At 44.6% G+C, this 27839-nt stretch overlaps 1 protein-coding gene across 2 annotated transcripts; it reads left to right on the top strand.

Annotated features, from left to right (window-relative positions):
• Positions 1–120: 120 nt before the first annotated feature.
• Positions 121–27503, top strand: wars1 (tryptophanyl-tRNA synthetase 1). Of its 2 annotated transcripts, none has more exons than XM_078406033.1 (11): positions 121–326; positions 726–868; positions 4900–5113; positions 8123–8231; positions 10147–10266; positions 11629–11811; positions 16393–16493; positions 18710–18822; positions 24612–24785; positions 24963–25103; positions 26272–27503. In XM_078406033.1, exons 2-11 carry the CDS (start codon positions 761–763, stop codon positions 26428–26430), a joined length of 1422 nt encoding a protein of 473 aa, XP_078262159.1. In that variant the 5' UTR covers positions 121–326; positions 726–760; the 3' UTR covers positions 26431–27503. The 2 variants fall into 2 exon arrangements, with proteins under 2 accessions (XP_078262159.1, XP_078262158.1); XM_078406032.1 differs by having other exon boundaries at positions 123–316.
• Positions 27504–27839: the final 336 nt, after the last annotated feature.

Genomic DNA, 27839 nt, shown 5'->3' with positions numbered 1-27839 from the left:
GGTCCGCGTCCGTCGCCGGTCCGACACCGGCTTCCGGTCCGCGTCCGCCGCCGCCCTAGTTCCGCCCGCTTTCCGTTCCGTGTTCGCGGCCGCTCGGTCCGGGCCGCCGTTCCGTGTCCGGGCTGTGGCGGAGAAGGAGGAGGAGAGGATAGGGAGAGGCGGGTGGTCGGGTCCGGGGCTGGTGGGGGGAGAGGGAGAGAAGGAGAGAGGGAGTTTAAATTCCATTTGGAATATTTTGGAGGACCAAGTCAGAACCAAGAGAGGCGGCCGGGCTGGGGCCGGAGGAGTGACAGCGCGTTGCTGATGCAACCGGCTGGTGAGTGAAGGTGAGGGCGGCCCGGGGGGAGGGGGTCTGGAGAGGGGAGAGGAGACGAAGATGGGGGAAAGGGAGAGGGAGAGGAGGGGGGAGATAGAGGGGGAGGGGATGGGGAGAGATGAGGATAGGGGTTGGAGGGTAGGGAGAGGAGGGGTTGGGGAGAAGAGAGGGTCGTGGAGAGAAGTGGGAGGGGAATGATAAAGGAGGGGGGGAGAGGAGAAGGAGGGGGTTGGTGAGAGGGGAGGAAGAGGAGAGGAGAGGAGGGCTGAGTGCGGTCTTCATGAGGGACTGAGGAACAAGCCTGATCCTAGACATGTGTGGAGACCATCGAACTGGCCACGCGTGCAGGTCCAGGGCTCTAGGTCCGGGTATCCTGGCTGTAACAGGTTTATATCTGGCTTATTTGCAGGTACACACACTGTCAAGTAATTCACTTTAAAGAAAATGTCAGCGAATGACTGTGAAACGTCCACAGCCCCAATGGATTTGTATGTGAAGGTGGCAGGGCAAGGAGACACAGTCCGATTGCTGAAGTCAAACAAAGCACCAAAGGTAACATTTCTGGATAATGTATAACCTGACACTGTGTGTAAATGTGGTGAGGATTCAGGTAGGGAATTCGAAGGGCTAAGAGGGTCCATGGAATGTCATTGGCAAATCAGATTAAAGTGACTCCCTACACTTTTTATGCATACATTAATAACCAGACCGTAACTATTGGAGAAGGTAGAACCACACAGGGTGAGAATTTATGCTTGTAGTGAGAGGGCGTACCGGGCGGCACGGTAGCGCAGCGGTAGAGTTGCTGCTTTACAGCGAATGCAGCGCCGGAGACTCAGGTTCGATCCTGACTACGGGTGCTGTACTGTAAGGAGTTTGTACGTTCTCCCCGTGACCTGCGTGGGTTTTCTCCGAGATCTTCGGTTTCCTCCCACACTCCAAAGACGTACAGGTATGTAGGTTAATTGGCTGGGTAAATGTAAAAATTGTCCCTAGTGGGTGTAGGATAGTGTTAATGTACGGGGATCGCTGGGCGGCACGGACTTGGAGGGCCGAAAAGGCCTGTTTCCGGCTGTGTATATATATGATATGATATGATGATGTGCGCAAGGCACTAAACAAATATTGTGCATTGGTTTTCACCAAGGATGGTGAGGATAGACACAAAATGACGGAGTAACTCAGCGGGACAGGCAACATCTCCAGAGAGAAGGAATGGGTGATGTTTCGGGTTGAGGCCGTTCCTCAGACTGGATGGTGAGATCAGTGAAGGGTATTGTCATATGCTCAGGCAGTGTGATACCAAGAAAGATGGGTTCTTGGGCCTCTTGAAGAACATAATGGTGGAATGGTCCCCAGCGCCTGACGGGATCTATCCCAGGTTTTTGAGGGAGGCAAGAATAGAGATTGCAAGGGTCTTGAAGATCTTTGTATCCTCTCTATCACCAGGTGAGGTCCCGGAGGACTGAAGATGTGTGGGGCAGATCATGTCTCACAAACTCGATTGAGTTGTTTTGAGGAGTTGACAAAGGTGTTTCGTGAGGGTAGGGCTGTAAGTGTTGTCTTTGTGGAATTTAGTAAGACCTTTGACCTCATGGTAGGCTGAACCAGAAAATTAATCAGCATGGATGGATGGTGAATTGCTGGATTGGATTCAGGATTGGCTTGCCCATAGAAGACAAAGGGTAATGGTGGAAGGGGTTATTCTAGCCAGAGCTCTGTGAATGGGAGCAGAGATTTCAGACTCGCACTAACTAAGTCATCTTCCTCACAAGATTGTTTGTTTCTGCAAGATAAATAGCCAAAATGTTTGCAGAAACGCTGGTACATGGAGAATCATTGTGCAAGTGTTAGTAGAAATGATTATCAGTTTCAATGTCTGCCTGTAGTTAAAATAGCTGTTGAGTTCATAAGGGACAATCGTGTCTTACTGCAGGGAGGTTACATTGAAACAGTATTCCCCCCCCCCCCCCCCCATGCTGTTTAAATCCAAGACAGCTTTTTTTCTTCATGTCAATTTCCATCATAACTTTTAAATGGTTCTCTAGTTCCCAACAACAACACCTTAAATCAAATTTGACCTGCATGATGCAAAAAATGTTCCTTAATTCATCATTCCCATTATATCCATTTGGTGTTATGGAAACATGCGTTATAACACCTGCTCAGGAAATATTTTTCTTCATCTTTTCTTGCCCTAGTTTACTCCAAATTTTGTAATTATTTGCACTCGTGAAAGTCTTTTAACAACACAAAGTGGTGAAATCCTATTTAGCTTTAACAAGATTTTGAAAAACTTCTCATTTCAATTCAATAGATAGTATTATTTGTTAGCACATGCATTACTATGACAGAAGGTAATACTTTTCAGCCAGTAGTAAACTTCGAGTCTGAAGGTATGTAGGTTAATTGGCTGGGTAAATGTAAAAATTGTCCCTAGTGGGTGTAGGATAGTGTTAATGTACGGGGATCACTGGGCGGCACGGACTTGGAGGGCCGAAAAGGCCTGTTTCCGGCTGTAGATATATGATGATGATGATGAAGAAGGGTCTCGACCCGAAAGGTCACCCATTCCTTCTCTCCAGAGATGCTGCCTGTCCCGCTGAGCTACTCCAGCATTTTCTGTCTATCTTCGATGCAAACCAGCTTCTGCAATTCCTTCCTACAAATTCTTCCATAATAGATACAGGTTCATTTTTAATCGTGGATTACAAGTGTTGGCAACAGTAACGCATCATCCTGTTCAATGACTTGCTATTATCATGGGTTAGTGTAAGTGTTTAGGTTTTAGGTTTAGAGATATAGCATGGAGACAGGCCCTTTAGTCTACCGTGTTCATGCCGACCATCGATCACCCGTTCACACTAGTTCTACGTATCCCACGTTTGTATCCAGTCTCCACACACTAGGGACATTCACAGTTGCCAATTAACCAACAAACCTGCACATCTTTGGAAGGTGGGAGGGAAATGGAGCACCAAGGGAGAACAGGGAGAACATGCAAACTCTACACAGACAGCACCCAAGATCAGGATCGAACCCGGGTCTCTGGTACTGTGAGGTAGCGGCTCCACTGCTGCGCCACTGAGTCGCCCAAACAAAACAATGTGAAATAAATGCTTTTTAAGTAAGTGCTTTGAATTTTCTTTCCACCCAGACAGCTTAATAACTTTCTATTTAGTTTTCTTATTTGTTTGGAATTGCTCTCCAGCTGCTAACAAGGGCAATGTCTTCCCTTTCCAGGCCAGCGGTGGCATGGAAGGACACAAAGTGCTGGAGTAACTCGGTTGAAGGGTCTGAAGAAGGGCCCCAAACCGGAACATCACCGATCCATGTTCTCCAGAGATGCTGCCTGACCCGCTGGGTTACTCCAGCACTCTATGAAACGTCACCTATCCATGTTCCCCAGAGATGCTGCCTGACCCGCTGTTACTCCAGCACTCTGTGAATCGTCACCTACCCATGTTCTCCAGAGATGCTGCCTGACCCGCTGAGTTACTCCAGCACTTTGTGTTGTGTATTAACCAGCATCTGCAGTACTCTGTTTCAACAGCTGCAGCATGCAGCAGCTACACGTACACTCACACATGTCTGATTCCCATGGCTGCTTCTAGACTTGGAGTAAGCACGTGTGTAAGAAGGAACTGCAGATGCCGGTTTAAACCGAAGACAGACACAAAAAGCTGGAGTCCCTTTTAATATAAACTAGACCAAGTGGACCCGTTGGGCCCAAACCTCTCCTGCATTGGTGCCGCACTACCCCCCCCCCCCTCCCCTCTCTTCTCAACCCCCCCTCCCCTCTCCCTTCTCCCCTCTACCCCCTTCCCCCTCCCTCCTCCCCTCCCCTCCTTTTAAACTTTAAAATGTGAATAACTTAAAAAATATAAGACCGATTTGACTAAAACTACTTGCATTATCACTAAAGTGACAATGGTGAGTAAGGTGGGGCTAAAATTGTTACACTATCGTGTACCTTTTTTGGCTGAAGTTCAGTCACAAACAAGATAACAAACGAGAGTTTTAGTATATCATATCATATCATATCATATATATACAGCCGGAAACAGGCCTTTTCGGCCCTCCAAGTCCGTGCCGCCCAGCGATCCCCGTACATTAACACTATCCTACACCCACTAGGGACAATTTTTACATTTACCCAGCCAATTAACCTACATACCTGTACGTCTTTGGAGTGTGGGAGGAAACCGAAGATCTCGGAGAAAACCCACGCAGGTCACGGGGAGAACGTACAAACTCCTTACAGTGCAGCACCCGTAGTCAGGATCGAACCTGAGTCTCCGGCGCTGCATTCGCTGTAAAGCAGCAACTCTACCGCTGCGCTACCGTGCCGCCCATATAGATGTTATTATTTTCAAATAATTACAATTATTTTCTATTGAAAATCTAATAGCAACACTAAGTTAGCTGCAGAGTTGACACTTCACTGTACCGGCTTGGGTGATAGTGTGCAGCACTGGAGAGGGGAAACTGTGTGAAAATAATCAATGAAATATATTCTTTCCTACATTTAAATAATTCCAAAAGAGCACGTTAATTTCACAAAATACCGACTTCTCATTCAGGATGAAATTGATGCTGCAGTAAAGGAGCTGTTGACATTGAAGCTGAACTATGCAACATTGACAGGACAGGAATATAAGGTTGGCGTGCCACCCACGAACTGTGCACCAACGAGCAGTGCCTGCCCAGCCCCAGCAGAGGATGAAGGTGACTATGTGGACCCCTGGACAGTGCAGACATCCAGTGCCAAGGGGGTGGACTACGACAAGTTGATTGGTAAATGTCCCAGCACTTCTCTTTGTGATACAAATGTCTATATTAGTGGTAAAATAGGTATTGTGTAAATGTTTAGCATTACTTGCAAATGACATAGCAAAAATACTTAAAGCATCTTTAGAAACGTAGAAAATAGGTGCAGGAGGAGGCTATTTGGCCCATTGTGATCATAGCTGATCATCTACAATCGGTAACCTGTGCCTGCCTTCTCCCCATATCCCTTGATTCCACTAGTCCCTAGAGCTCTATCTAACTCTCTTTTAAATTCATCTAGTGAATTGGCCTCCACTGCCCTCTGTGGCAGAGAATTCCACAAATTCACAACTCTGGATGAAAAGGTTTCTTCTTTTATTACATCAAAGGACACAAAATTTTCGTTTAGTTTAGAGATACAGCGAGGAAACAGGCCCTTCAGCCCACCGAGTCTGCACTGACCAGCGATCACCGCACATTAACACTATCCTACACACACGCACACACACACACTAGGGACAATTTACACTTATGCCAGCCAATTAACCTACAAACCTCCACGTCTTTTGAGTGTGGGAGGAAATCGAAGATCTCGGAGAAAACCCACGCGGTCATGGGGAGAACGTATAAACTCCGTACAGAAAGCACTCGTAGTCAGGGTCGAACCCGGGTCTCAGGCGCTGTTAGGCAGCAACTCTACCGCTGCACCACCGTGCCCCTCTAAAATGTTGGAGTAAATCAGCTGGTCACGCAGCATCGAGTCCGAAGAAGGGTCCCGACCGGAAATGTTACCTATGCATGTTCTCCTGAGATGCTGCCTGACCAGCTGTGTCCTTTTGTGTAAACCTGCGTCTGCAGTTCCTTGTTTCTACATTCTTTATCACGTTAATATTTGTTTAAAATGTCAATAAAAGTGGCAGTGAAACTGGTGGTGATTGTAAAAGTACAGCTGACTCACTGTGCTATGTTTGTGAGGGAAACCTGCCAACACTAATAAGTCAAACTGAGTTTTTTTAATTCTCAATTGATCATAGAGCCATACAGCATGGAAACAAGCCCTTCCTTCATCCCAACTTGCCAATACCAACCAAGATGCCCCATCTACACAAGTCTCACCTGTCTGCGTTTGGCAAATATCCCTCTTAACCTTGGTCTTTGAATTGGCCTAATCATAGTTATTAACAACCATCCTCTTAAAGACTAAAAAGAATGAACTTTTTGGGGGGGGAAATCTGATGATTTGGGCGTCACAGTGGCGCAGCGATAGAGTTGCTGCCTTACAGCGCCAGAGACCCGGGTTCAATCCTGATTACGGGTAATGTCTGTACGGAGTTTGTACGTTCTCCCTGTGACCATGTGGCTTTTTTTTCAGGTTTCCTCCCACATTTCAAAGACGAGCAGGTTTGTAGTTTCATTGGCTTCTATAAATTATCCTTAGTGTGTAGGATGCAAAATTGGGATGACATAGAACTAGTGTAGGGGTGATCATTGTTCGGCATGGACTTGGGGACCGAAGGCCCTCTTTTAGACAATAGACAATAGGTGCAGGAGTAGGCCATTCAGCCCTTCGAGCCAGCACCGCCATTCAATGCGATCATGGCTGATCACTGTCAATCAGTACCCCGTTCCTGCCTTCTCCCCATACCCCCTCACTCCGCTATCCTTAAGAGCTCTATCCAGCTCTCTCTTGAAAGCATCCAACGAACTGGCCTCCACTGCCTTCTGAGGCAGAGAATTCCACACCTTCACCACTCTCTGACTGAAAAAGTTCTTCCTCATCTCCGTTCTAAATGGCCTACCCCTTATTCTTAAACTGTGGCCCCTTGTTCTGGACTCCCCCAACATTGGGAACATGTTTCCTGCCTCTAATGTGTCCAATCCCCTAATTATCTTGTATGTTTCAATAAGATCCCCCCTCATCCTTCTAAATTCCAGTGTATACAAGCCTAATTGCTCCAGCCTTTCAACATACGACAGTCCCGCCATTCCGAGAATTAACCTAGTGAACCTACGCTGCACGCCCTCAATAGCAAGAATATCCTTCCTCAAATTTGGAGACCAAAACTGCACACAGTACTCCAGGTGCGGTCTCACCAGGGCCCGGTACAACTGCAGAATGACCTCTTTGCTCCTATACTCAACTCGTGCTGTATTTCTAAATCGCTAAACACTAAAAAGATTTTTTTTTTTTTAATTGGACCAATTATATGTAGGAGTAGCTGATTAGGATTCTGTATAAGCCTAAAGCATTGGTGAGTTCAGAATGAAAAATAGTGTTTAATCATTTAGCTGAACACCTCCGCTCAGTCCGCCTAAACATACCTGATCTCCCAGTTGCTAAACACTTTAACTTCCCCCTCCCATTCCCACACTGACCTTTCTGTCCTGGGCCTCCTCCACTGTCAAAGTGAAGTCCAGCGCAAATTGGAGGAACAGCACCTCATATTTTCGCTTGGGCAGCTTACACCCCAGCGGTATGAACATTGTCTTCTCTAATTTCAAATAACCCTTGCTTTCCCTCTCTCTCCATCCCTCCCCCACCCTAGTTCTCCGACCAGTCTGACTGCACCCTTGATTAAATTTTATCTCTACATGCTTCTTTGTCACCTTATAGCTAACAATGATGTATTCTACATTTTCCTTGATTCCCATCCCTTTGATGTCCCCTTTTCACACCCTACACTTCCTTATCTCGGTATCTTCCTCTCCCCTGCCTCTCAGTCTGAAGAAGGGTCTCAACTGAAACGTTACCCATTCCTTCTATCCAGAGATGGTGCCTGTCCCGCTGAGTTACTCCAGCATCTTGTGTCTATCTTCAGTGTAAACCAGCATCTGCAGTTCCTTCCTACACAACTAAGATTATTATTGGACATCATTATTGATGACAATGTACAAACTCAATTGTAGACATTTACAGAATAGGAAAATAACTTTACTCTTAGCGTTTCATTATTATTTGGATAAGGAATTGAGTTTGGTAATATTTGCGTGTGATCCTGTGGTAATTGTGATTGTGGTCATTGTCATGACTTTCAGTTCGGTTTGGAAGCAGCAAAATTGACCAGGAGCTGATCGATCGATTAGAACAACTCACTGGTCAAAAGGCTCATCACTTTCTTCGTCGAGGAATCTTCTTTTCTCAACGGTTGGTAATGTTTTAATCTCTTTCTGTATTCATTACCAATGATTCTCAAAATGTGTGTTTACTCGCGTCTTTAGAACATGGAAGGTGAAAATGACCAATAATATTTTCTAAGAAAATAACTGCAGATGCTGGTACAAATCGAAGGTATTTATTCACAAAATGCTGGAGTAACTCAGCAGGACAGGCACCATCTCAGGAGAGAAGGAATGGGTGAATCAGTCTGAAGAAGGGTCTCGACCCGAAACGTCACCCATTCCTTCTCTCCTGAGGTGCTGCCTGACCTGCTGAGTTACTCCAGCATTTTGTGAATAACATTTTCTAAATCTGGGCACATGTGTGGTGTTGCACTTTGGATGATCAAAATGTAAGGGGAAAATATATGGTAAGCACTAATGGTAAGCAGAGGGATCTCAGGGTCCAAGTCAATGGCTTCCTGTAGGCAGCAAACCAGTTGATAGAGTGGTAAAGAAGGCTTATGGTATGTTTGTCTTCATTGGTCAGGGCATTGAGTACAAGAGTCGGGAAGATAGTTTTACAATTTACAACTTTGGAGTCACATTTGGAGATTAGTTTAGAGATACAGCGCGGAAACAGGCCCTTTTGACCCACCGGGTCTGCGCCAACCAGTGATCCCCGCACTAACACTATCCTACACCCACTAGGGACAATTTTTACATTTACCAAGCCAATTAACCTACAAACCTGTACATCTTTGGAGTGTGGGAGGAAACTGAAGATCTCGGAGGAAACCCACGCAGGTCACGGGGAGAATGTACAAACTCTGTACAGGCAGCACCCATTGTCGGGATCGAACCCGGGTCTCCGGCGCTGCATTCGCTATAAGGCAGCAACTCTATCGCTGCGCCACCGTGCCGCCCACAGTAATTGCATGCAGTTCTGGTTGCCCCATTACAGTAAGGATGTGGAGGCTTTGGAAAGAGAAGAGACGAGGTTTACCAGCACACTGTGTGGATCACTAGATGTCGGCAGAGGTTGGACAAACATGGATAGTTTTCCCTGGAGCGTTGGAAGCTAAGGGAATACCTGGAAGAAGTTTACAAAATTACGAGAAACAAAGTAGGTGGTCAGAATATTTTTCCCAGTGTTGACATGTCGAATACGAGAGGGCATAGCTTTACGGTGAGGAGGGAAAGTATAAAGCAGATGTGCAGGGCAGGTTGTTTTTACACAAAGACTGGGAGGTGCCTGCAATGTGGTGATGGTGGAAGCGGATACAATCATGGCATTTGAAAGGCGTTTGGATAGGCACATGAATGTGCTAGGAAAGGAAGGTTCTGGATGATGTGTAGACAGGAGGACTTAGTTTAATTGGCGTCACGCTCGGCACGGACATTGTGGGCTGAACCGTCTGCTTCTGTGCTGCACTGTTCTACATTTTATGGTTTTGTTCTGTATTTTATCACTGGATTCTGTTCTGAGGGGAAAATGTTAAAAAGCATGAACTTTCATTATATATATCATCTTTACTTGGTAATTGCTATACATTTAAACAAAAGGTTAATTAGTAGTATATCTTTAGAAACCATTACCATTATTTAAGATATTCATTTACCCAATCTACTTGAACATGCCAATTCAGAATGTTTTAGTTTATAGCAGATTTTAACAAAATATAATGCGTGAAAAGGAAAAGAAAATTCACATGATAATAATGAAACAAAAAATCTGCTGTTTTTGTAGTATTGGTTAGTTAAATGTTATTGGAATTTGTTGTGCCTTAGTGTGTTCCAATTGTTAATTAAAATCTATATGATGTGAATTTATTTTTAAATGGTTGGTTTACATATTTCCATTCTTATAAAATTGTTTCTCAAATCTTCCAAAACGTTTCTTGTGTTGTAATGCTGCATCAGTTGCATTTTTGAAATATATGTTTTGATCATCTTTTTTAAAGGGATATGCAGCACATCCTTGACGCCTTTGAAACAAAGAAATCCTTTTACCTGTATACTGGTCGGGGTCCTTCTTCAGAGGCCATGCATATGGGTCACCTTATTCCATTCATCTTCACAAAGTAAGTGTGTCCACTGAGATCTTCTTCTTATCGAGTCCACATCGCTAGATTAGAAATTGTTCAGCCAGAGCTGAACACACTTCTGGGCAACTGCATACAATGGTGTCTTGTGCTTCTTGTGCGTAGTGGTGGAAAGATTGGTGGAAACAGGGCTCTTTCCTTGACCCTTCCACTGAGATAAGAACCCCTGAGACTTACTGCAGTCCATAACTTGCATGAAGATGGAAGCCAGCATTGTTAATCGTCCTATTAATGTCACTGCTCATTCTAGTGACTCCTTTACAGAAACCTCTCGCAGGGCAATGAAACATCTGATTATTTGCCATATCACTCTGTGAGACCTTCACCATGCACTTTAAAACTAATTTTAAAGTGAATGGATACAAAGAAAGATTTATGTCTATATATTGTGCTGCTCACAACCCTTACAAAACCAGTTGCAGTTGTGCGGCACGTTGGCGAGGCGGTAGAGCTACTGCCTTACAGCACCAGTGACCTGGGCTTGATCCTGACCAGGTGCTCGTTTGTATGTTCTCCCCATAATCTGCGTGATCTTTCACGGAGATTTTCGGTTTCCTCCCACACTCCAAAGATGCACAGGTTTGTAGGTTGATTGGCTTGGTGTAAATGTAAATTTGTCCCTCGTGTGCGTAGGTTAGCGTTAATGTGTGGGGACCGCTGGTCAGTGTGGACTCCAAGGGCTTGTTTCCGTGCCGTATATCCAAATTAGACTACAATTTTTTTAAACAGTCAGTTAAGTAAATTGAAATGTAATCACCGTTGTAATGTAAGAAATGCAGTTGTCAGTTTGTGTACAGAGCAATGAGCAATGTGAGAATAACCAGACATATATATAAAAAATGTTTAGTGAATGGTAAATATTGGCTCAGATATTACACCTCAAACTAGGGTGACTGTAGTTCCTCCAGCAGTTTGCATTTTGCTCCAAATTCCAGCACCTGCACTTTCTGGTGTCTCCAACATAATGTTCTGACTGAGGGAATAATTGAAATATAGCACTTAAACTATTGCCCTTAACATTTTATGTAAAAGTAGGCGTGTGCTGCGTGTAGCATGCACAGACGTATTTATTTACAGTATCTGACTGGGCCATAGGGCATTATTTTACTAGAAAAACTTGGATCCTTGTAAAAATAATCATGCTGTATTTTCATTATTCAGGTGTACATGATATGCTTTAACACTGAAGTGTCATTTTAAGTGTCTGCATCTTGTTCACAATAATGATCCTTAAAAGTGCGTCCATGCTGAAAAATTGTACCATTGAAGTCATGTTCAATGTGTAGATTTTTCTTTTGACAACGCATAGTTTGTTCACACCCGGATATTTCTATTAAACAGGTGGCTGCAAGATGTTTTCAATGTACCTCTTGTAATTCAGTTGACCGATGATGAGAAATACCTGTGGAAAGACATAACGCTGGAACAAGCCTACAAATATGCTGTGGAGAATACTAAAGACATCATTGCTTGTGGCTTTGATGTGAATAAAACCTTCATCTTCTCTGATCTGGATTACATGGGGTATGTTCTTAGTATTGTTACAATTGTGTCTTCATTGACATGTCACCTGCGAAACAATGGTTTTAATTTATATGAAGGACAGTCATAGGAGTCAAGAGTGTTTCAATGTTATATGTCCTGATAACAGAACAATGAAATTCTTACTTGCAGCAACACAACAGTCATGTTAACAGAGTACTCTGTAAACCCATAATAACAAAAAAAACAGATTATAATAAGAACAAATAAATAATGGGGAGTAAACTTGTGCGTCGGATGTGGAATTAATTATTTCCCAGCCAGTACTACAATTAGCCATTGATTACTTTGATAATGAATCAATCAGAGTTATATTGTAATCTGACTGCAGCAGAGAAAAAAGTCACTACAGAGGAGAATTTGCTCAGGAAAATTATATTATTTATGGTCTGGTAAACTGAAGAAATATAGAAAGATGTTTGACTCTGAAAGTGTAAGAAAATAACTGCAGATGCTGGTACAAATCGAAGGTATTTATTTCACAAAATACTGGAGTAACTCAGCAGGTCAGGCAGCATCTCAGGAGAGAAGGAATGGGTGACGTTTCGGGTTGAGACCCTTCTTCAGACTCTGAAAGAATGACTGAAGTGAATTGTATTGCTTTGCTTTCACTGCTAAATTGTGAATACTTGCAGATCTACTGTTGCAATGAGAGAACTGAGCATGATTGGACAACTCCCCCATGCAGCCAGTACTTACACCATACTGTCTCCTGCACTGTAATCCTAACGATGCAGTCAAAAGATCAGTGATTATTGAACTTGAAAGTGATTCATTAATGATCAACGTGTTCTCAACGTACTCTTTATAATTAATGGACCCAGGATGAGAAATACCTGCAGGAAGACATAAACCCACGTGCTGTAACGCATGTATCTGATAAATCTCCGCGTGACGCACTGGGAGGCCATGCAATTCACTGATCCTACCGTCTCAAAGCAATTCCCTTTCCACACTTATTTTCCCTGGCTTTTAGTTTAGAGATACAGCGCGGAAACAGGCTCTTTCGGCCCACTGGGTCGGCACCGACCAGCGATCCCCGCACATTAACACTACCCTACAGCCACTAGGGACAATTTTTACATTTACCAAGCCAATTGACCTACATACAAAGTCAAGTCAAAGTCAATTTTATTGTCAATCCTCTGCCAGTTTACACAGACAGAAAATCGAAATACCGTTTCCCACAATCCCGAGGAACAAAGTGCATAAAACTAAGTTAAAATTAAAAAGGCACAGCAAACAACAATCAACATAAAATATAAAATATAGTCACTTCAAATGCATTAAAAAAATTTTTTTTTAAGTGTCTGGTGCTGGATGTGCGTGTGTGTGGGGTGTTAAAGTCCAGGTCCAATAGGGGCAGGGGAGAGAGGAGGAAGGGAGGGGAGAGAGTTCAGCATCCTGACAGCCTGGTGGAAAAAACTGTTCTTTAGTCGGGTGGTGCTTGACCTCAGGCTGCGAAACCTTCTCCCTGAAGGCAGGAGGGTGAAGAGGCTGTTGGAGGGGTGGAAGGGGTCACCCACAATGCTCAATGCTTTGCGGGTGAGGCGGGTGGTGTAAAGGACCAGGAGTGTTGGGAGTGAGGCGCCAGTGATCCTCTCAGCAGTGTTCACTATGCGCTGCAGGGTCTTGCGGCTGGAGGCTGTGCAGCTTCCGAACCACACAGTGATACAGCTGCTGAGGATGCTCTCGATGGCGCCTCGGTAAAAAGTGTACATGATGGGTGTGGGGGCTCCCGCTCTCTTCAGTTTGCGGAGGAAGTAGAGGCGCTGCTGGGCTTTCTTGGCGATGGACGTGATGTTGTTGCTCCAGGAGAGATCCTCGGTGATGTTCACCCCCAGGAATTTGGTGCTGCTCACCTGCTCCACAGCAGCACCATTGATGGTCAGTGGGTGGGGGTGTTGGGTGTGCGTTCTCCTGAAGTCGACAACAATCTCCTTTGTTTTCTCCACATTCAGGAAGAGATTGTTGTCTGTGCACCACGCGGCCAGCTGGTCCACCTCCTTCCTGTAGTGGGTCTCGTCGTTGTTGCTGATGAGACCCACCACTGTTGTGTCATCCGCAAACTTGACGAAGTGGTTGGAGCTGTAGGTGGGTGTGCAGTCGTGGGTCAGCAAGGTGAAGAGCAGGGGGCTTAGCACACATCCTTGTGGGGCACCCGTACTCAGCGTGATGGTGTCCGATGTGTTGCTGCCGACCCGTACGGACTGGGGTCTGGCAGTGAGGAAGTCCAGCAGCCAGTTGCAGAGAAAGGGGCTGAAGCCCAGATTTGTTAGTTTACAAACCAGCTGCTGGGGGATGATGGTGTTAAATGCTGAGCTAAAGTCTATGAACAGCATCCTAACATATGAGTTTTTAGTGTCCAAGTGGGTGAGGGCTGGGTGTAGAGCAGAGGAGATGGCATCCTCAGTGGACCGCTTAGCTCGATATGCAAACTGAAACGGGTCCAGGGAGGGGGGGAGGTTGGATCTGATCTGCTTCATGACCAGCCTCTCGAAGCACTTCATGATGGTTGAAGTCAGCGCTACAGGGCGGTAGTCGTTGAAGCAGGATGGAGAAGACTTCTTGGGCACAGGTATGATGGTGGTTTCTTTGAAGCACAAGGGAACAACAGCCTGGCTCAGGGAGATGTTGAAGATGTCTGTGAGGACATCTGTGAGCTCAGCTGCGCAGTCTTTTAGCACACGACCAGGAATGTTGTCAGGTCCAGAAGCTTTCCGGGTGTTAATCCTTAACAGTGTGCTCCTCACACTACCTGCACGTCTTTGGAGTGTGGGAGGAAACGGAAGATCCAGGAGAAAACCCACACAGGTCATGGGGGGAACGTTCAAACTCCGTACAGACAGCACCCGTAGTCGGGATGGAACCCGGGTCTCCGGCGCTGCATTCGCTGTAAGGCAGCAACTCTATGGCTGCACCACTGTGCCACCTGTGGGGAGAAGGCAGGGGAATGGGATTGAGCGGGAAAGATAGATCAGCCATGATGGAATGGTGAGCAGACTCGATGGGCCGAATGGCCTAATTCTGCTCCTATGTCTTATGGGGTCTCACATGCTCATCGACCCCCCCTCCCTGATTCTCCCATCTTCCATAGGAACCATTTTCAGCAGACTTTGAACTTGCCAATCAGCGTACGTGGATGTGAGGTTGCAGGGAAGAATGTTCAAATTCCACGCAGCCACCACCCATGGTCAGGGTCAAGATGAGTTGCTGGAGCACTACCTGCTACCCCATCGGGCCTGGTGAAACCCACAACTCTGCAGCTTCTATAAAGAGGCCTGACCCAAAACATGTCCTCCAGGATGCTGTCCGACCCGCTGAGTTACTCCAGCACTTTGTGTCCTTTCCTTTTGTCCTGTACATCCCCCTTCCAGCTCCTCCATCCCCTCCCTCAGTCTGTCTGAAGAAGGGTCCCGACCCGAAATGGCACTTATCCGTGTTCTCCAGAGATGCTGCCTGGCGCACTGAGTTGCTCCAGCACTTTGTGGCTTATTTTTAACAAGAAAACTTCAGATGGATTGTCAGCTAGGCCCTGGTATATTGAACCATCCTTGCTGGCATACTCATGCAGTGAATGCCAATATATCATTCTCCTTACAAACTGCCTACGATACCTGAGACACATGGCTGCTAAGACATCTGTTTACGATACGACACAATAGAACTTTAGAATAGAATAGAAGGCGGCACGGTAGCGCAGCGGTAGAGTTGCTGCTTTACAGCGAATGCAGCGCCGGAGACTCAGGTTCGATCCTGACTACGGGTGCTGCACTGTAAGGAGTTTGTACGTTCTCCCCGTGACCTGCGTGGGTTTACTCCGAGATCTTCGGTTTCCTCCCACACTCCAAAGACGTACAGGTATGTAGGTTAATTGGCTGGGTAAATGTAAAAATTGTCCCTAGTGGGTGTAGGATAGTGTTAATGTACGGGGATCACTGGGCGGCACGGACTTGGAGGGCCGAAAAGGCCTGTTTCCGGCTGTATGTATATGATATGATATGATATGATATGATATGACGGCACGGTGGTGCAGCGGTAGAGTTGCTGCCTTACAGCGAATGCAGCGCCGGAGACCCGGGTTCCATCCTGACTACGGGTGCTGTCTGTACGGAGTTTGTACATTCTCCCCGTGACCTGCGTGGGTTTGCTCGGAGATCTTCGGTTTCCTCCCACACTCCAAAGACGTACAGGTTTGTAGGTTAATTGGCTTAGTAAATGTAAAAATTGTCCCTAGTGGGTGTAGGATAGTGTTAATGTGCGGGGATCGCTGGTCGGCGCGGACCTGGTGGGCTGAAAGGGCCTGTTTCTGCGCTGTATCTTTAAACTAAACTAAACTGAACTTTATTTATTCCAGGAGGAAAATTAATTTGCCAACAGTAAAAATTAATTTGCCAACAGTAAAAACACAAAATAACCATATTATCCTCAACATAAGCAGATAAATAGTGATGTAAATATTATTGTTGTGATAACTTTAGGAAGATTATTCATTAATTCTAACTTGTTTTTTTCACTCACAGAGATAACATTTATTGTTTTAATTCCTGTTTTTTTCTGCAGACAAAGTCCAGGTTTCTATCAAAATGTGGTTAAAATACAGAAACATGTTACTTTTAATCAAGTGAAGGGAATCTTCGGCTTTGGAGATAGTGACTGTATAGGTAAGATTAATGTTTCTTATTTTCAAGGTTCATTGGTGGGCTTAGGTTCAATTGAAACACCTGGTGTTATTCCCCAGAGTATCTGAAAGCATCTTGATGGTTTAAAAACGAAGTGTTTGGAAACATTTAGTGCAAAGAGAGGCGGAGTTAACATTTCACATCAAAGATTGCTTGTATGAACTGGGAAAGAGGTGGGAAGGAATGAATATGACAATGAATATCTCAGCAGGTCAGGCAGCATCTCTGGATAGGTAAAACAGAAACACAGGAAATAGGTGCAGGAGGAGGCCATTTGGCCCTTCGAGCCAGCACCGCCATTCATTGTGATCATGGCTGATCATCCACAATCAGTAACCGTGCCTGCCTTCTCCCCATTTTTCGTCATTTTTATGTACTATTGTCAGCCAAAGAGCACGGAAGCAAGTTTATTCCACTGTCTGAATGAAAGTGACAAAATCAGGAAGGCGATGAGGAGGAATTTCATTAGCCTGAGGGTGGTGAATCTGTGGAATTCATTGCCACAGGTGGCTGTGGAGGCCAAGTCATTGGGTATCTTTAAAGCGGAGAAAGATAGGTTCTTGATTAGTACGGGTGTGAAAGGTTCGGGGGAGAAGGCAGGAGAATGGGGTTGTGGGGGGAAAGCAGATCAGCCGTGATCAAATGATGGAGTGGACTCGATGGGCTGAATGACCTAATGCTGCTGACGTTTCTGGTCGGGACTCTTCTTCAGACTGATCTTCTGAGATGAGAATATCTCTGATAGGCTGATGCTGATGTTACCAGTGTGATCAGTTATTGATAAAATCATCTTACTGGTATGGTAAGATAATGTAAGAACATAACTGCAGATGCTGGTACAAATCGAAGGTATTTATTCACAAAATGCTGGAGTAACTCAGCAGGTCAGGCAGCATCTCAGGAGAGAAGGAATGGGTGACATTATCGGGTCGGGACCTTTCTTCAGACTGATGTCAGGGGGGCGGGACAAAGGAAGGATATAGGTGGAGACAGGAAGACAGTGGGAGAACTGGGAAGGGGAGGGGAAGAGAGGGATAGAGGAACTATCTAAAGTTGGAGAAGTCAACGTGTACTAATTAAGGTACAGTGAAACTCGATTTACCATATAGGCAGACTAGAAAAAGCAACAAGACACACAACTACATAAAAGTTAATATAATTGAGCGAAAGAAAACAAAAGATTGAGCAAAAGCTGTGCCATGCAGGTCAGAGCAGAGGGAATGTGCAGCAGATCACGCGATGGTATTAGAGAGAGAACATCCAGATTATAGAAACTTACAAAATTCTTAAGGGGTTGGACAGGCTAGATGCAGGAAGATTGTTCCCGATGTTGGGGAAGTCCAGAACAAGGGGTCACAGTTTAAGGATAAGGGGGAAGTCTTTTAGGACCGAGATGAGAAAGTTTTTTTTCACACAGAGAGTGGTGAATCTGTGGAATTCTCTGCCATAGAAGGTAGTTGAGGCCAGTTCATTTGCTATATTTAAGAGGGAGTTAGATGTGGCCCTTGTGGCTAAAGGGATCAGGGGGTATGGAGAGAAGGCAGGTACGGGATACTGAGCTGGATGATCAGCCATGATCATATTGAATGGCGGTGCAGGCTCGAAGGGCCGAATGGCCTACTCCTGCACCAATTTTCTATGTTTCTATTAAAATTGACAACCTTTAATAGTACTGGCCAGAGAAACAGACAGAACAGGTTTCCTGATAATGTTCAATTAGATATTGAGTCAGGAACTGTACCCAGGTGAAAGATACAATGCTGATGTTTATGTTGGACCTTGTTAGCACAGTGCTGAAGGCCACATGAAGATGGGTCAGAGTGGGGAGTGGAACTACAGGTGCCGTTTGTACGGAGTTTGTACATTCTCCCTGTGACCGCGTGGGTTTTCTCCGAGATCTTCAGTTTCCTCCCACACTCCAAAGATGTACAGGTTTGTAGGTTAATTGGCTTGGTATAATTGTAAACTGTCCCTAGTGTGTGTAGGATAGTATTCATGTGTGGGGATCGCTGGTCGGCACGGACTCGGTTGGCCACAGGCCCTATTTCCGCGCTGTATCTCTAAACTAAAACTAAACTACACTCCAACTTAACTCTGAACTGCAGCAGGGTCTCCTTTGAGGGTTTTTTTGCACTGTATTGGGTTTAAATATTTGATTGCTCTCGTTTAAAGTTGTTCACATCATTTTTAATCGGCAGGAAAGATCAGTTTCCCTGCAATACAGTCTGCTCCGTCGTTCAGCTCCTCATTTCCTCAAATCTTTAATGGAAGAAAGGATGTTCAGTGTCTTATTCCTTGTGCCATTGATCAGGTCAGAGCTAAGTATCAATGAGAAAAAAATTATGAAATTATGTTTGGAAAGTGCCGATCCTTTTTTTGTATAAGATTGCAGGGATCATCATTTTTCTCTGTTATATTTGAGTTTGGAGTGCATGGAATGTGATTATTTTCCCTACAAGTCATTTTTATATACTACTAGCCCAAATCTCTCCTGCATTGGCGCAGCACCCTCTCCTCCCCACTGCCCTCTCCCCTCCCTCCCCTCCCTCCCTCCATCCTCCCCTTCCCGTCCCCTCTCCTCCCGCCTCCCTCCCTCCTCCCCTCCCCCCCTTTCTCCCTCCCTCCCCCTTCCCCCTCCCTCTTCCACCCTCCCACCCCCACTCTATCCCCCTCAACCCACCTTATCCTCCCTCTCCCCCCCTCCCTCCCTAGGAGATAGATTTAAACTTTAAAATATGAATAACTTTACAAATATAACACCAATTTCAATGGAACTTCTTCCATTAGCACCAAAGGGACGACGGTGAGTAAGGTGGGCCTAGAATTGTCACGCTATCGTGTACCGTTTTGGCTGTAGTTCAGGAACAAACAAACAAACAAACAAACGAGAGTTTTAGTGTATAGATTGTCAGCCAAAGAGTACCGAAGCAAGTTTATTCCACTGTCTGAGTGAAAGTGACAAAATCAGGAAGGCGATGAGGAGGAATTTCTTCAGCCTGAGGGCGGTGAATCTGTGGAATTCATTGCCACAGGTGGCTGTGGAGGCCACGTCAGTGGGTATCTTTAAAGCGGAGAAAGATAGGTTCTTGATTAGTACGGGTGTGAAAGGTTCTGGGGAGAAGGCAGGAGAATGGGGTTGTGGGAGAAAACCAGATCAGCCGTGATCAAATAGTGGAGTGGACTCGATGGGCTGAATGACCTAATGCTGCTGCTATGTCTTATGGACAACCAAAATGTTTGATATTCTTTGAAGAAGAGCAGAAGAATCCCCTTTTATCAGGTCTGGTTATCCCCAAGCCAACAATTAAAATCGAATGGAGAAACGAGAAACTGCTGAAGCTGGTTAACAATAAATACACAAAGTGCTGGAGTGGCTCAGCAGGTCTGGCAGCATCTCCACAGAACAGAGGCAACACTTTGGGTCGGGACCCTTTTTCAGACTGATTGTGTTGGGGAGGAGAAAGCTGGAAGAGAGGATGCCAGGACAAAGCCTGGTGAGTGATAGGTAGATGCAGCTTTGTGTTTTAATTGTAATTTAACATCTAGCCCAGCTAGTGACTGCTGTGAACAGAGCAGCCGACAACTAGGGAAAGTCCAGGTGACAGCTTGGAAAGACCGCTGACAGGAGGCTGGAGCTGTTCTGGGTCAGCACCTCATTGCAGCAGTGACGTAGATTGTAAACTGTCTCGCTGCACCCCTAAAAAGCTACGACAAATAAAAGAAAAATACCCCTAGAGTCTGCGAGAGTCTAGATGCCTCACAGGTGGATTACCCGGCTACAGACCACGGAAGGGAAAAGACTACGAGTAGAATGAGCGCATCAATGAAGGACAGCGACTCAGTGATAGAGGGAAAGAAGCTCCAGGTCTACTCTTGTGGTTGGCAGAAAGTAACAGCAGCAAAGGGCCTCAGAATACATCAGGGAAGGAAGAAGTGCTTGTTCGAGGGAGTGCAGGGAAAATTGCATTGAGCAGTACTTGAGAAGTCAGTCAAGTCAGTCAAGTGAAGCCCAGCGGTGGGTAGAAAACCACAGTTTGCAGGATATCATCACCCCTGTTACTGATGAGGAGGGAACAAGCGCTGTAGAGAGGGATGTAGGTGGTGGTGAGGTTAATCTGCCAGTCAGGGAGAAAACGGTGGGCTGAACCCTAGAGTTAAATGGCCCAGGGCAAGTGAAAGGAAGGAATGGGAACCTGGTAATATAGATTTGGTAAAGTTGTTAGAGTCTGAAAGGGACAGTGGAAAACAAGTTAGATCAGATGGGAGAGTTTATTTATCAATATGGTGCGGACAGGTTTGTGTTATTGAGAAAAAGAAGGTGCAGGCTCTACAAGTGGTTAGATCTAGACAGGAGAGAGAGAGAGAAATCAAGAGATTAGTGAAGGTTGAGAAAGTTGTGGAGAAAGTCTACAGTTGATGAGAGAGAGGGAATTAATGTTTTGCAAGAAGAGTTATGAAATTGGTTAGCAATATTAAGGAGGGTAGAACACCTTAGGAGGAAGAGAAAGAAGGAGCGAGTCAGGTCAGCATTTTATTGGGATTCACTTAAATTTGTTAAAAGAATGTTTAGTCAGGAAAAAAGTGGAAAGCTCAAAGCTTTTTGAGGCATTTTGAGTTGGAGGAATATTTTAAAAGGACATACTCGGATCCAGAAAAGAAAAGGGAAATGGGTTTCCCTCCAGATATACCACCCTTAGGAGAGATGGAGCATAAGTTAGATGTTTTGCCACCGAAGTGGAAGGAAGTGGAAGCTGTAATAAGGCGTGCAAAGGCTTCTTCAGCCCCAGGGCCCAATGGAGTCTCTTACCGGGTATATAAAAGTGCACCTGATGCGCTTAGATTCTTGTGGAGGCTCTTGCGTATAGTTTGGGAGAAGCAGGTCATACCAAGGGTTTGGCAAGAGAGGGCGAATTTTCATTCCTAAGGAGAAAGTGTCTTCAGAGTCAAGTCTGTTTAGGCCTAAATGTCTCCTTAATGTAGAAGGCAAGATTTTCTTTAGCATAGTGGCACAGAGGCTGGCAAGTTATTTAGAAAGGAACAGGTTAATAGATACCACAGTGCAGAAAACAGGAATCCCAGGTTTCGCAAAACACATCAGTGTGATATGGCACCAGATTCAGACAGCCAAGCTCGAGAGAGAAGACATTTGCATGTAGTGTTTTTGGACCTGGCAAATGCATCTGGATCTGTGCCACATAGCCTCATTGGGAGTGCTTTTGATTTCGTTAGAGTTCTGGGATCAATAGTAAATTTAGTGAAAGCATATTTCCAAGGTGTCCTATTGTGTTTTAGTACAACAGACTTTACGACAACATGGCAGAGACTAGAGATGGGCATTATGGCAAGGTGTACTATTTCCCCGTTAGTGTTTACAATGGCGATGGATCTAGTGATTAGAGCATCACGGGCGGTTGTCGGCAAGGAGAGACGGCAGGTCGAGCTGCGCCTCCCTCAAATCAGGGCCCATATGGATGACATGACCTTGGTGACCACAACAGTAGCTTGTACAAGGAGGTTATTAGAGAAGTTAAATGATAATCTTACATGGGCTTGATTGAAGATTAAGCCTAGTAAGTCACAGAGTATATATTTGGTAGGAGAAAAGGTAGTGGAGAAAAGGTTTTATGTAGATGAAGAAGAAATCCTGTTTATAATGGAGACAATAGACAATAGGTGCAGGAGGAGGCCATTCAGCCCTTTGAGCCAGCACCACCATTCAATGTGATCATGGCTGATCATTCTCAATCAGTACCCCGTTCCTGCCTTCTCCCCATACCCCCTGACTCCGCTATCCTGAAGAGCTCTATCTAGCTCTCTCTTGAATGCATTCAGAGAACTGGCCTCCACTGCCTTCTGAGGCAGAGAATTCCATAGAAACCAGTTAAAAGTTTGGGTAGGTGGTACAACACTGGATGACACTGAACAGGTTCAGCAATTTAAGATAGATGTCACTGATGGGTTAGAAAAGATAGAGAAGTCAGGGCTTCCAGGCAAGTTGAAGTTGCGGTGTTTGTTGTTTGGGCTATTCCCTAGGTTGATGTGGCCATTGAAAGTATATAAGGGACCAATTTCTAAGGTGGAAAGGTTAGAGAGATTGGTTAGTTCATATATTGGGAAATGGTTAGGAGTTCCACAGTGTCTCAGTAATGTGGCTTTATATGAGAAAGGTATTCTCCATTTACCATTGTCTAGCCCAACAGAGAAGTTTACGTGTGCTAAGGTGAGGTTAGAGTTGCAATTATCAGGGAGCAAGGATACCTTGGTTAGTAATCTGGTGCCAAGTGTAACTAGAGGAAGTGGAACTCAAAGCAGGCAGTAGAAGAAACACAAGCAGCTCTGAGGCATAGACATTGTTGGTCGGGTGCAGCAAGGGAAAGGAAACGTATGGCTCAGCACAGGGAAACCAGTGTGGAGTAAGGCAGGTCCAACAGAGAGGAGGAAATTAGTTGTAGAGCAGGTATGTCGTGAGGAGGAAGCAGTGAGATGTATAAAGGCAGTAGCTCAGGTGAAGCAGGGAGTGGATGAACTGGGAAAGTGTAGAAGTTTAGCTGGAGGGACCTGTGGTGCATGGAGGCGAGTCATGTAAGTTTGCTTCTAAGGGCTATTTATGATGTGCTGCCATCATCGCAGAACCTCAAACAATGGGTAGGTTGGGACCTGGCATGTCCCATGTTCAGAGGTGACAATGTTGAGGCATATTTTGTCAGGATGTAGGACTAGTCGTTCTCAGGGTTGGTGTTCTTGGCGGCATAACCAGGTCTTGAAGTGTATAGCTGCAACAATTGAGAGGAAAGCACAAGTGAATTCAGTAGGCATCAGGACTGGGAGTGTAGCGATCCATTTTGTCCGTGAGGGAAGTTTGCAGATAGGTATGAGTCAGGCCAGTTACAGGGAGCCAATGATGGGGAGATGCAGGTCGATTTGGTAGGAAAGCTTATTGTTCCACAGGAAATAATGACTAGTTTGAGGCCTGATATAGTGTTATGGTCAGTTAGTCAGCGGACAGTGCATTTTATAGAACTGATGGTGCCTTGGGAGAACTTAGTGGATGAGGCTTATGAAAGAAAAAAGCTTAGATATGTAGAGTTGGCAGCAGAAGTTGAGCAGCCAGGATGGAGAACAAGAGTACATCCTGTAGAGGTGGGTTGTAGAGGTTTCATAGCGAGACCAACCACGTCGCTATTTGGAGAGCTAGGAATTTGTGGACAGAGTTTGTGTCAGGCGGTAAAGCAGATGTCAGAGGCAACAGAGCAAGGCAGTAGGTGGATTTGGTAGAGAAGAAATGTCAGTTGGGGGCAGAAAGGAAACGTATGACATGCAGTATGTGTATTTCTTTGTAATTGTAGTTTGTGTAAGTGTATCCGGTCTTATGCAAGGGTGATAATTGTGATGTTACAAGCTTAATGATGGACTCGGATAAGCTGGAAATAGGATGCAGGTGTTTAGCATTTGTGTAGAGTGAGCTAATTTGCTGCAGCTTTCCTTTATTTAGTAGATACTTGCAGCAATAGGCAGTGAGAGCAGATATTGAGGGGGGTTGTTCTGGGATGCCAGAACCAACTGTCGAGCCTTCTCAAGTGTCATGGGCGTAACTCAACGAAACACCAGTGAAGGGAGGTAACCCCAATGATATACTTGCATCTACAGGATGTTTTTTAAGAGTTAATTAACATGTAGGTAGCTGTGGTTTATTTGCATATGGAGTCATTTATTGTCAGTTGGTGTATTTAGTTAGATAATACTTTGGTTTTGGGCTTGGTTTTCTTAGTTGAGCACTTATCCTGCAGTTATAGCACAAGTATTTTGTGTTTTAAGCGTAATGGGGGAGGGGGGGTTAATTGGCAGATGATAAGATAAAAGGTGTAAGAAGAAGTACAAATTATGAAGCCAGAGGAAGGAATATGGGTAGGAGGAAGACCCTTTGTAAATAAGTCATCTGAAATTTTAGTGAATTTATTACTGTATTCTTAAACTGTTATTACATTTTATTTAGTTTATTATTACATGTTACGTGTACAGTGAAAAGCCGAAAACGTGACTATTGATTAAGTCAGAATTGTCTTTTGAGAAAGTTTTATCCTTTGTATGACCTTTTCATAGGACCCTTATTTCCGGATGACAAGAGATGTTGCTCCAAGGATCGGTTACTCTAAGCCGGCACTGTTGCATTCCATCTTCTTCCCTGCACTGCAAGGAGCACAGACTAAGATGAGTGCCAGTGACCCCAACTCTTCCATCTTCCTCACAGACACCCCAAAACAGATCAGAACAAAGGTAATCTTCATCAAATATATCAAAATCCATTCCCATACTTCTTGGTCAAACCAGTGACTTCACCCTGCGTGTGAATAAGGTTTAAAGCAATGCTATTCTTTGAAGTTAAGAATTCAAAATCTACAAATGCACAACAGCATTAATGTCCTTTATTTAATTCTATCAATTTTCCCTCAGATCAACAAGCATGCTTTCTCAGGAGGTAAAGATACCATTGAGGAGCATCAGCGCCTTGGTGGCAATTGTGAAGTGGATGTATCTTACATGTACTTGAGCTTTTTCCTAGAAGATGATGAGGCACTGGACAAGATAAAACAGGTTAGAACAATCTTAAAACAATTTTACGTTTTATTCACTTCATTTGTCCCTAAAACGGTCTCCGCTTCTGGGCATTTATTTGTATGGGAAATGTAGAAAATAAGCTACTACTCCAATGGTTTTTATTGTTTACGTGACATTTATGAGAGACTGTGCTGTCACAGGGGGAAATCTGCATTTCTGTGAAAGGGGTGTTGGAGAAATAATTTGGGAAGAAGTATTGGAAGTAAAACATACTGGATTTAACAAATAATTAGATGGTGCGGGAAGGGAACCGGGAATATTTATGAATGAATAAAGTTAGACTGAAAGACCTACTTCATACATGATTATAGTGAATTGAATTGAATAAGTTTAATGGCCAAGTATGTACGCATACAAAGAATGTGCCTTGGTGCTCCGCTCACAAGTCACAACATGAACATACAGTAAACAATTAAGAATAAAGCATAAAACATTAAAAATTAAGAATATAGCATTACAGTTTAAACATGTGAATGAAATAAACCAGAGCAAAAGGAGGCTACAGACTTTTGGTTGTTGAGTAGAGCTATTGCTCATGGAAAAAAGCTGTTTTTATGTCTGGCTGTGGCTGCTTTGACAGTCCGGGGCGCCTTCCAGAGGGAAGTGCTTCAAAGAGTTTGTGGCCAGGATGAGAGGGGTCAGAGATGATCTTGCCCGCTCGCTTCCTGACCCTTGCACTGTAGTTTGTCAGTGGGGGAAGGATGCAGCCAACAATCATGTCAGCTGTGCGAACGATCCGTTGCAGCCTCCGGAAGTCGTGCTTGGTGGCTGAGCCAAACCAGACCATGATGGAGAAGGTGAGGACGGACTCAATGATAGCAGTATAGAATTGGACCATCATAGCCTGTGGCAGATTGTGTTTCTTCAGTTGCCGCAGGAAGTACATCCTCTGTTGGGCCTTTTTGACTGTGGAGTCGATGGTGGCCCCCCATTTAAGGTCCCTGGAGATGATGGTTCCAAGGAACTTAAATGACTCCACTGATATTTTCTATGTTTCTATGTGACTGGTATTATTGATGGTGAGTGGGGGGAGGGGAGGGGGAGCTCTCCTAAAATCTACATTGATATTAATAATATTGATAAAGGATCCATTTTGGCTGGTGGTGTAATTACCCAGGTTACATCTAATATTTCTTATCTTTAGGATTATTCAAGTGGAAGGCTACTCACTGGCGAACTGAAGAAAATTCTTATTGACACACTGCAGCCGATCATAACAGAACACCAAGCACGACGCAAGAAAGTGACTGATGAAGTGGTGAAACAGTTCATGACTCCTCGAAAACTGGCATATGACTTTTGATGACATGTTTCAAAATTCACAATATAAGTGGAGAATCAAGTCATGGTTCATTTTGCTTAAATCTTAACATTATGTTGAGGTTATGTGTATCCTAATTATAGGCAGATGATTCATAATATAATAAATATTCACTAATCTATAACTTATTATTTCCAGCGCAGTGGAGTTAATTGGGATCAATCATTCTCGTGGACCATTATTTACACAATTTCACATAAGCCCTTTCAATAATTTGCACTGATTATTTCTAATTCAGAAAATCACAAGAAGGGTCCTAGCCTGAAACATCGCCTATCCATGTTCTCCAAAGATGCTGCCTGACCCATTGAGTTACTCCAGTGGTCTGTGTCTTTTTCAGCAGAAAATCACAATTGCCTTTCTCCTTCACAGTAGATGGTTAGACATGTTTTCTCGTCCAGAAATGCTCTGCTTCTAGCTAGTATAAAGCATTCTTTTTTTAAAAACCAAGCAAGGTCACTCGTTCTCAGAATTTTTCAAATTCATGGCTTTGGAAAAGTTACATGTAAGTGCAAAGAACTGCAGATGCTGGTTTTACAAAAATGGACACAAAGTGCTGAAGTAACTCAGCGGATCAGGCAGCATCTCTGGAGAACATGGGATAGGTGACGTTTCACAAAGTGCTGGAGTAACTCAGTGGGTCAGGCAGCATCTGTGGAGAACATGGATAGGTGACGTTTCACAAAGTGCTGAAGTAACTCAGCGGATCAGGCAGCATCTCTGGAGGACATGGATAGGTGATGCTTCAGGTCGGGGCCCTTCTTCAGACTGATTATGGGGGAGAAGGGGGGGAAGGTGGAGCTTTGGAAATGGTCTTTGTGTGACAAGTTTCATCATGTGTAACCCTTGGGATCGGATTGATAATTTGCCATTATTCACGCTGAAGAAGGGTCTCAACCCGAAACGTCAGCCATTTCTTCTCTCCAGAGATGCTGCCTGTCCCGCTGAGTTACTCGAGCATTTTGTGTCTACCTGCCATTATTTCTCCTCTATCACATTTAAGAAAAGATGCTATCAGCTGTGGATAATAAAAATTCCATTCTTCCCACCTCAAATTGTTTTGTGTCGTGCAATATTTTTGTGTCGAGTAATGAGTATTATTTTTAAATCTTATTGCTGAATTCAGTCACGGTCTTCTCATGTGGAACACACATGTCAGACTTCTGCCGTGAATGCACAGTGCATGCAGGCTTGGATAGAGTGGATGTGGAGAGGATGTTTCCACTAGTAGGAGAGTCTAGGACCAGAGCCCATCGCCTCAGAATTAAAGGACATACCTTTCCAAAGGAGATGAAAAGGGATTTCTTTAGTCAGAGGATGGTGAATCTGGATTTTATTACCATAGAAGGCTGTGGAGACCAAGTCAATGGATATTTTTAAAGCAGAGATAG

The sequence above is a fragment of the Rhinoraja longicauda genome, chromosome 10 (assembly GCF_053455715.1).
Source record: "Rhinoraja longicauda isolate Sanriku21f chromosome 10, sRhiLon1.1, whole genome shotgun sequence".
NCBI lineage: Eukaryota > Metazoa > Chordata > Chondrichthyes > Rajiformes > Arhynchobatidae > Rhinoraja > Rhinoraja longicauda.
The sequence above is the reverse complement of the archived record's forward strand: the minus strand, read 5'-3'. Positions and strand labels throughout refer to the sequence as shown.

Excerpts from the sequence above, each read along its gene's own strand:
- wars1 (XM_078406033.1), top strand. The coding sequence starts at position 761 with ATGTCAGCGAATGACTGTGAAACGTCCACAGCCCCAATGGATTTGTAT. Across the intron at positions 8,232-10,146 it reads GGAATCTTCTTTTCTCAACG|GGATATGCAGCACATCCTTG; the intron begins GTTGGTAATGTT and ends TCTTTTTTAAAG. Across the intron at positions 16,494-18,709 it reads TGGAGATAGTGACTGTATAG|GAAAGATCAGTTTCCCTGCA; the intron begins GTAAGATTAATG and ends TTTAATCGGCAG.